This window comes from Diaphorina citri, unplaced genomic scaffold (assembly GCF_000475195.1).
Source record: "Diaphorina citri unplaced genomic scaffold, Diaci psyllid genome assembly version 1.1 scaffold1118, whole genome shotgun sequence".
Classification (NCBI taxonomy): Eukaryota; Metazoa; Arthropoda; class Insecta; order Hemiptera; family Psyllidae; genus Diaphorina; species Diaphorina citri.
Genome location: NW_007378547.1, coordinates 28,049 through 37,724, shown reverse-complemented (window position 1 = coordinate 37,724; position 9,676 = coordinate 28,049). Strand labels below are relative to the sequence as shown.

General features: G+C 34.2%; 1 protein-coding gene and 1 long non-coding RNA gene across 7 annotated transcripts in view; both read right to left on the bottom strand.

Moving 5' to 3' along the window:
- Positions 1–6,602, bottom strand: part of LOC103514293 — a 62,037-nt gene extending 55,435 nt beyond the window's left edge. For 2 of the 6 annotated variants that reach the window (XR_003392907.1, XR_003392908.1), the window contains exons 1-2: positions 6,129–6,264; positions 1,761–2,018 (exon numbers count right to left, since the gene is read on the bottom strand). This is a non-coding gene — a long non-coding RNA (uncharacterized LOC103514293). Of the gene's footprint in view, positions 1–1,760; positions 2,019–3,520; positions 3,657–6,128; positions 6,272–6,460 lie in introns of those variants that run through there. The other 4 variants (XR_003392910.1, XR_003392911.1, XR_003392906.1 and 1 more) reach the window with 4 other exon arrangements.
- Positions 6,603–8,345: 1,743 nt separating this feature from the next.
- LOC108253006 (nucleoside diphosphate kinase homolog 5-like) lies at positions 8,346–9,453 on the bottom strand. The gene is made up of 2 exons (XM_017446165.2): positions 8,847–9,453; positions 8,346–8,757 (listed from the first exon to the last, which is right to left on the bottom strand). The coding sequence occupies exons 1-2, from the start codon at positions 9,321–9,323 to the stop codon at positions 8,443–8,445; spliced, it is 792 nt and encodes a 263-aa protein (XP_017301654.2). The 5' UTR covers positions 9,324–9,453; the 3' UTR covers positions 8,346–8,442.
- Between the last annotated feature and the right edge of the window lie 223 nt (positions 9,454–9,676).

The following is a 9,676-nucleotide window of genomic DNA, read 5'->3' as shown; positions in this document are numbered from 1 at the left end:
TAAACGACACGATATATCACACAAAACACGTACCCTATGCACAAACAAAACACATCGTTTTGTACGTGTATAATTACGGTAATAATTCACTTTTATAATTTAAACTTCCTTCAGAAACATAAAATAACGTCACAACCGATGTACTTTGGGGCTAGGAAACAAAAGCCATCTCAGGTACTTAGGTATAGGTAACTATCTGGCTGATGGATTTCTCAGAAAAAGGAAAGCTTCAAAAATCACAGCATAAATGACACGGAAAGCACAGGACTCGGAGACAAAAGGAAGAGAGAAGGAAAGCAAAAATCTCTTCCCCAATGTTCTTTTTCCTTTATTATATTCCTCCCGTTGTCAAAAGGAATTAGTTGGGATAGAGAAAGAATAGAACAATGGGCGTCAAAGATGGGAATGGTTAGGTTAGGTGGAAAAAATGCATTATGAGAAATGAGGACTCAATGGAAGAGAAAAAAGACGATAGAAAATGAGAGATGATAATGGGAAGGGAAGAATGTGGAGAGATAAAAGGCCATGTGGTGGGAGAGGGCTAATGGGGCAGTGGTGTGTCGCACGGTTGGGATGGGAACCATGTTTCTCATCTTTTCAAGAGTAACCAAAAGGAAATGAGCTTTATGAACTTTCGAGATGATAACTTTGTAAATTAATGTCTCAATAAGCTTGGTGGATAGGTCTACCTTCCTTGTATCGTTCCTTAAGTACACCTTCCTTATGTACCCTGGTCGAATGAAGAGAAGGCAATTTTCAATTGAAATTCAGGGACATATTTTTGTCGATTCTATCGGAGTAGGAGTAGAACCCTGGATATTTTATAGCAGCAAGGGCGTTGCCAGTAGCCACTAGCCACTGATAATCCTGCACTCATGCAGTACTTCCACTTCCAATACCTATATACGTTGCCCCTAATACAGTATATATTATTGTAAAACCCATTAGGAAGTTTATATTAGAGGGTAAGGGAAAATACCTTCTTTTGAAGCTATGTTTTCTTCTGACTGTTGTACCTAGATATTTCACCTCAAGAGGGGCATTAAGTTTTGAAGAACCACACACCCTATGTGGTCTGTGACTAATGGAATGACAAAAACAATACCTTCCTACGCATTGAAAACAGTAGGAACTTTTGAAGAGCTTCTATTTTGGGAACTTTGTCTCTTCCCTTTTCTAACCTACACCACTGAGAGCGGGGGAGGGAATGGGAGGGACAGAGATAAAGTTCGCTTTGACGTGGGAAAATTAATTGAATTCGTATGAAGATAGAGACAGAGATATATATTCATGAGGGAGATAAGAGGGGATGCCTATACATTCCATTTGATGTTAACTTGAAAATATACTAATGGCTCAACATTTATTATGTTTTATGTTTTTTCACATTATATTCTATTATTATGGTCCTTTATACCTGAGGACCTCTTTTGATATAATTCTGTTTTTCTTCTTCGTCTTCGTTGTCGTCGTCTTTTATTCTATTTTCTGTCTTTCCATTAACTTGAAAATATACTAATGGCTCAACATTTATTATGTTTTATGTTTTTTCACATTATATTCTATTATTATGGTCCTTTATACCTGTGAGGACCTCTTTCCATATAATTCTGTTTTTCTTCCTCGTCTTCGTTGTCGTCGTCTTTTATTCTATTTTCTGTCTTTCCATTAAATTTGTCCCGATTCCACTTTCCGGGTTCTGATTTTACTTACTCTTAGGGAAAAAGTTCAAAATCACGAGACACTAAAGCTAAACTCACCTTCATTTATAACGAACTCCTGGAGGAATCACTCTATGCAACCGATCCACAAGAAGGAAAACCATCCAAACGAGTCAAATGTTTCTAAACTTGTAAAGCACGAATGAAAATCCACAAATAAAACGTTCTTTCGCTTTCCTATGCAAGATATAAGTTCAAAGCTGCTGTTTGTGTTATTTGACACGATTTCAAAACTGTTCTAGTTTCTTTTGTGAGAAAGTTAGAATGAGAAAATCACAATAAAGACTTGAGAAAACACTGGAAAACAGATTACACTTTTTCGTATTAAGAAGGAAACGGATTTTCTACACATTGCCTACTTGGATTAGAAAAAAAGCACTTTGGCAAATGAATTTTCAATTTGGATATTATTGCCTACTACTAGGTACATAAAGTACTCCTAGACATGATTATTACTAACTCTTACAAAAATGTAGGATATTTAATTATGTATATGTTTAGAGTAGGTATGAAAGAAAATAGGGCTCTATAATGCTCGATTGTACAAATTTATTTGCCGCCTCATGTGATACTTTAAGGAGTGGTAAGTGGATATACCTATACCTATGCATCTGGCTACCTGACTCACCATTCTCACCAAGTAGGTACCTACAGCAGGTAGGTGCAAATTTTCTTATCGTGAAGAAGAATAGTTTTAATTAAGTAGTTTTTCATGAGGCTAAAATAGTCCATCGCAAATTTCTACTGCCTCTACTAGTGAAAAAATCCTATGCCTTAGCTGGTTGACCCCAAGAAGCAAGCCCTTGAATGAAATTCAGAATGGAGGAGACAAGACGGAAAGTGGAGAAAAGAAAGACGTAACAAAAAGAGAAGAAGTAGAAGAAGACTGAAATGAAGTGGAGGAAAGGCAAGAATGGAAAACAATGCAATTAAGCACACATATACATACACTTGAAAGGTTTTAATAATACTTAAAAAATGGGAGTATTTTTAGTTAGCGCTAAAAACGTGTGTTGCCAATGAGTTTGAACTTTGGGAAAATTTTGTACAATACCTAATACATATTATAAACAATTTAACACTTAATTAATTATGTATGTAAAAAAATGTGATTTTTATGCGTTTAGCGTCAATATTTATGTAAATTTTCTCCACTAAGCTCCACAGCCCCTGTGGGTAGGTATATTAGAAAATCAACTTCCATTTAACGGGAACTTCATTATTTGTAGTACTGGTGAATTCCTTTATCACCTTTACTTCTCCTTTTGAAATATCACCTTTCTGTAAGACAGTAAGACTTGGACATTCCATAAAGTCCGTAAACATACCATTTCATTGAAAAGCAGCGTTCAGAGATATTTATATTTCCGCTAATTCACTTAGGGGTTAAATTTGAAATAAAAGCCTGAATGGTTTTTCTTTATCTAAAGGTGGTATTGTGCTAAAGGTGTTCGAATTATCTTTTTCATGACTCCTTTTGTACAAAAATATTCCATCAGTAGGTAAAAATTTTCAAGTACAAACTTAGAACCCTCTTCAGTTGTTCAAATTTGTTGTACCCTATTTCATCCGGAGCTATTAACGAAATGTTCTGAGTTTTTAGATTGGTTAATCAGTAAATTGTAATAATTGATAATCAATGGAAATTGATTTTGATTACTTATTCAAATTTGTTGTACCCTATTTCATCCGGAGCTATTAACGAAATGTTCTGAGTTTTTAGATTGGTTAATCAGTAAATTGTAATAATTAATAATCAATTGAAATTGATTTTGATTACTTAGAAGCTTAGAACTCACTTGAAAAATAATCCCTATAACAGGTTACATGACTAAACAATAAACTCTGGTCGAGTCTCGTAAATATTTTCGTAAAATGTTGCTATTCATCGTGAAAAACTTCGATAAACACCCTGACTCCTACACACATCCAACGGATTGCCCAAAAAAAAAAAAAAAAAAAAAAAAAAAAAAAAAAAAAATGTATATCTAGTTACTTTACTTACTCTTGAGTTAGTAATACAGTTGTTTGTCACTTATGCACAGTTATTATTTATTTATTCAATTTACCTACATACTTTGAATAATTTATTCAACGTCATTTGTAGACTTTGTCTCTTTTCAAAGTCACTTTTTTGTAGCAAGTCTTATACATAACAGGTCCAAACCTTTCGATGTCACATCAGTAATTCAAGTTTTTTAACTGTAAAATCTTTACTTAGCCCGAGTGCACCCCAAAATTAGACAGGAGAACGTGAAATGTATACAATTCTCGTGATTCTGGGAGTCTGGGAACCAAAATTGCGCCATTATTGTCTGCGAATTCACTCAATTTGAACCTATCAGGCAAAATATAAAGAAATAAATTTAGATATTTGGAAAAATTGTGTTGATTGGAAACTCGTCTTAAAAATATGTATATATCTACTCGTCTAGTTACTTTACTTACTCTTGAGTTAGTACAGTTGTTTGTCACTTATGCACAGTTATTATTTATTTATTCAATTTACCTATATACTTTGAATAATTTATTCAACGTCATTTGTAGACTTTGTCTCTTTTCAAAGTCACTTTTTTGTAGCAAGTCTTATAGATAACAGGTCCAAACCTATCAGGCAAAATATAAAGAAACTAATAAATTTAGATATTTGGAAAAATTGTGTTAATTGGAAACTCGTCTTCGTCATTAGGTTGTGCAATTTAAAATGCAAATTTGCTCCCAGCCATTCCTGGAGGAAAATTTGTAGCGCGAAAATCCTAGTGAGCTGGAAACTTGGAATTATCCTTACAATCTAACGCCTTTTTTTACCAATTTGAAGAAAAATAAATTGGGTTAATTGAGGCCCATAGAATAAATTCCTTGCTTGATTTTCCCAAAGATGTGAAAAGTGTCTCCCAAGCGAGATGTGCAATAAGTAAACTTGAGATAAGTGTATATGTAGAAAATGCGCCTTCAATTTTATCGAATACTATTTGAACCTAAAATGTACTCACGTTAGTATTCAATGGAATGAATTGAAGGCGTAATAATGAGTAACTGCTTATTTCTCCATTTCGTTCTAATATTTTCGGTAATTGAACCAGGAACTCAGTAAGAAATAAACATGCATTCCAGATTGGAATACCACGCCTATGGTCTTCGATGAAATGATCCTTAGGTATTTATCGGATGTGAAAGAATATACCTATGTATCTATTGGTGTCAAAGTAAAATTTGTAAATAAGCTCCCACGGCCACGGATGACGACATACCTACTTACCTGATGAAAAATAATCTAACTCATTATCAAATCTAATACACCTACTTGCATGGTGCACTGGTGCAGTATAAGGATAAACCAAACTATATTCACACCTACTTTAGTTTCTTTTGTGAGAAAGTTAGAATGAGAAAATCACAATAAAGACTTGAGAAAACACTGGAAAACAGATTACACTTTTTCGTATTAGAAGGAAACGGATTTTCTACACATTGCCTACTTGGATTAGAAAAAAATCACTTTGGCAAATTAATTTTCAATTTGGATATTACTGCCTACTTAGTACCTAGCTACCATCATTGGAAGACAAAGTACGTATAAAGTACTCCTAGACATAATTATTACTAACTCTTACGAAAATGTAGGATATTTAATATTATGTATAGGTATGTTTAGAGTAGGTATGAAAGAAAATAGGGCTCTATAATGCTCGATTGTACAAATTTATTTGTCGCCTCATGTGATACTTTAAGGAGTGGTAAGTTGATATACCAATATGCATCTGGCTACCTGACTCACCATGTAGGTACAGCAGGTAGGTGCAAATTTTCTTATTGTGAAGAAGAATAGTTTTAATTATGCAGTTTTTCATGAGGCTAAAATAGTCCATCGCAAATTTCTACTGCCCCTACTAGTGAAAAAATCCTATGCCTTAGCTGGTTGACCCCAAGAAGCGCTTAACTCTACAAAAATTAATGATAATCCAATAGATTTATCTAAAGGTGGTATTGTGCTAAAGGTGTTCGAATTATCTTTTTCATGACTCCTTTTGTACAAAAATATTCCATCAGTAGGTAAAAAATTTCAAGTACAAACTTAGAACCCTCTTCAGTTGTTCAAATTTGTTGTACCCTATTTCATCCGGAGCTATCAACGAAATGTTCTGAGTTTTTAGATTGGTTAATCAGTAAATTGTAATAATTGATAATCAATGAAAATTGATTTTGATTACTTAGAAGCTTAGAACTCACTTGAAAAATAATCCCTATAACAGGTTACATGACTAAACAATAAACTTTGGTCGAGTCTCGTAAATATTTTCGTAAAATGCTGCTATTCATCGTGAAAAACTTCGATAAACACTCTGACTCCTACACACATCCAACGTTTTATTCACACTGAACTAAGGAACAACAAGTAGAACTCACTTGAAAAATAATCCCTATAACAGGTTACATGACTAAACAATAAACTTTGGTCGAGTCTCGTAAATATTTTCGTAAAATATTGCCATCGTAAAACTTCGATAAACACTCTGACTCCTACACACATCCAACGTTTTATTCACACTGATATAAGGAACAACTTGAGAGTAGAAATTTTTCGTTTTTATCGAATTCCATCTCGGGTAAGGTCGAATGTGAACGATTTTTTCTGCGTTTTCTACATAATAATTTTTATACACATCATACTATATACTTATACACAATATAATATATGTACCTACATGTACGTCAAATATAGACATAAAAGAACTCACTTGAAAAATAATCCCTATAACAGGTTACATGACTAAACAATAAACTTTGGTCGAGTCTCGTAAATATTTTCGTAAAATGTTGCTATTCATCGTGAAAAACTTCGATAAACACTCTGACTCCTACACACATCCAACGTTTTATTCACACTGAAACTGAACTAAGGATAAGGAACAACAACAACAACTTGAGAGAAGAAATTTTTCGTTTTTATCAAATTCCATCTCGGGTAAGGTCGAATGTGAACGATTTTTTCTGCGTTTTCTACATAATAATTCATATACACGTCATATTATATACTTATACACAATATAATATATGTACCTACATGTACGTCAAATATAGACATAACGTAAATCAATGAAGAAGAAAATCAATTACCTACCCATCTAGATACTTGAAGATTGAGGAATTCAATGCTAGTAATTAACATTTTAACAAATTAACATATATAGATCGTTTATTATGTGTATGTAGGTACTTTAATAAATTATGAATGATGATACTCACATTAGGGGAATTAGAACTGCATACTTATTAATTGCTAATAATAAAATTATAAAAATATTATGTGTTCATAATATTATTCATGCTAGTAATTAACATTTTAACAAATTAACATTAAATAGACCGTTTATTATATTATGTATGTAGGTACTTTAATAAATTATGAATGATGATACTGACATTAGAAGAATTAGAATTGCTTACATATGTAACTGCCTACTTATTAATTGCTAATAATAAAATTATGAAAATATTATGAACAGTATAGGTAGGTAACTTTCATATTTCATACGTTCCTGTGTAATGAGACTAATGAGCAATTATAATTTTATTGACTACCTTCGATAATTACCATAGTTCAGTATGCGCAATGGTTTCACATAAAGCTTGCACGTGGGAGGTCTTTGGTTCAGATCCCAAAAGTCGAAGTTGTTTCGCCATTCAGTCAATTCAGATTAAGTGCTTTCTGCCTGCCAAGAAAATGATTGTTCCACTTCCATAAGTCAATAACCGATTTTCGAACATAGGTAGGTACTTAATATGTACCTAAAACACATTGAGCATATACCTAAAACAGAAAAAAAAATATGATTATAATTTTATTGACTACCTTCGATAATTACCATAGTTCAGTATGCGCAATGGTTTCACATAAAGCTTGCACGTGGGAGGTCTTTGCTTCAGATCCCAAAAGTCGAAGTTGTTTCGATGTTTCGCCATTCGGTCAATTCACAGATTTCAGATCAAGTGCTTCGTGCCTGCGAAGAAAATGATTGTTCCACTTCCATAAGTCAATAACCGATTTTCGAACATACTTACATGTAAAACACATTGAGCATGTACCTAAAACAGACAAAAAAAATATGTATATCTAGTTACTTTACTTACTCTTGAGTTAGTACAGTAAAGTTGTTTGTCACTTATGCACAGTTATTATTTACATATTATTATTCAATTTACCTACATACTTTGAATAATTTATGCAACGTCATTTGTAGACTTTGTCTCTTTTCAAAGTCACTTTTTTGTAACAAGTCTTATAGATAACAGGTCCAAACCTATCAGGCAAAATATAAATTGGGAATCGCTGTGCCGTGTAAACTGCACAAGGTAGGAGGTACGATTCCTATCGAAATGTCCTATAAATTATCTCCAGCCATATACCATATACAAACCGCCTATTTGAATATTTTTACTGCAATTTATAAAAAGGCACATAGATAGGTAATAGGCATTCGAAATAGGATAGGAATCTATGTAAGACTCGTCTGAGTCAAATGGCGAATTTATGTAAATAGGTTAAAACCGAAAACATACTATAGCTCTACAACTCTACGTTTTATCCCTATGTTATGTGTGGTCTCTTTGAAAACATAAGTGTAGCTACCTCTCTTCTTATTATAGGTATCTTATTTATATTCAACACTTGAGGCCACCTTATATTTCGAACAGGCAATTTGTAAGAAGTATTTCTGTGTTAGTTTGGAATCTTGACCAACTCACATGGTTTCAATTTGGGTGAGAATGGATCATTTTCCAGCAACCAATTCACAAACCACTCATAAGAATGTGCCGGTTTCATTCGTACCAACTCCGCCAATCCTTTCTGTAAAGTTGGGTAGACAAATTCTCTCAGATATATTTTATGAGCAAGGAAAGAATTGCTGGATGGTTCACAGCTTATATCAGACTCCATTGCATTGGAGGGTTCTATGATGATGTCTTTGAAGAAGAACCGTATGTCTCTCGCAGCTTCTTCTTCATTCCGACTTCCATAGATTGCATTCATAATGTCGTTTACGCCATATTTTGCTCTCAGACTCAAAGGGTAAATTCTTTTTGCTTTGTCAGGATCTGCAGGACCCATGAGCCATTCATAATGTCGTTTACGCCATATTTTGCTCTCAGACTCAAAGGGTAAATTCTTTTTGCTTTGTCAGGATCTACAGGACCCATGAGGTGTAGCCATCTTCTGATCGCTTTCTGTTTTGCCAGCACCATCACTCGGACAGGTCCAGACACCATGTAACATACAAGACGAGGGACTTTCACAGGATCTCTCTCCTCTCGTGTGATGAAGAATTCAGCGGCTTGCTCTGGAGTAAATTTAAAGGTTTTCTTCTTCACAATGGTAAATCCTTTCTCTTGTATGGTTTGCTCAATATCTTCCACATGACGGAAGGCATGAGGTTTCACTAGTGCCAGTGTGTACTCATAGCAGTGGAGGTTTTGAACTATGGGCGCAGGTACCTCATCTCCATCTAGTTTCACAGATTCGGCCTCACTCCGTTCTTCCTCTTCTCCTTCATACTCGTGTTCTAGAAATGTTTCTTCCTCAAGTACCAATTTAGCAGCCATACTGCGACTTCTCGACAATGTGGAGTGAAATTTTGTTTGAAGATTTAATTTTTAACACAATTTCTAGCTTGGTAAGTTACGGTTGAAATTTGACGACATCGACAGGCCAAAATGAGCCACATTAATAACACCACACCACTTAGGTAGGCACTAAAATCTTCTGGCTGAAGACGGATTCACCACACCACTTAGGTAGGCACTAAAATCTTCTGGCTGAAGACGGATTACTTCTATAGCCTCCCCTCTCTCAGATGCAAGGAGACTTATCGGTACCTATGAAATATGAAACCATCAAAGAAACCCAGGTAAACTGAAATCAAAGGTGAACTTCAAAGGCGCACTATTGTCACCAC

Bases quoted from the DNA above. Each gene is read 5' to 3' on its own strand.
- LOC108253006 (XM_017446165.2), bottom strand. From the start codon at position 9,323: ATGGCTGCTAAATTGGTACTTGAGGAAGAAACATTTCTAGAACACGAG. The intron at 8,758-8,846 runs ATTATGAATGGC...GGCGTAAACGAC, and splicing joins CAAAATATGGCGTAAACGAC to ATTATGAATGCAATCTATGG.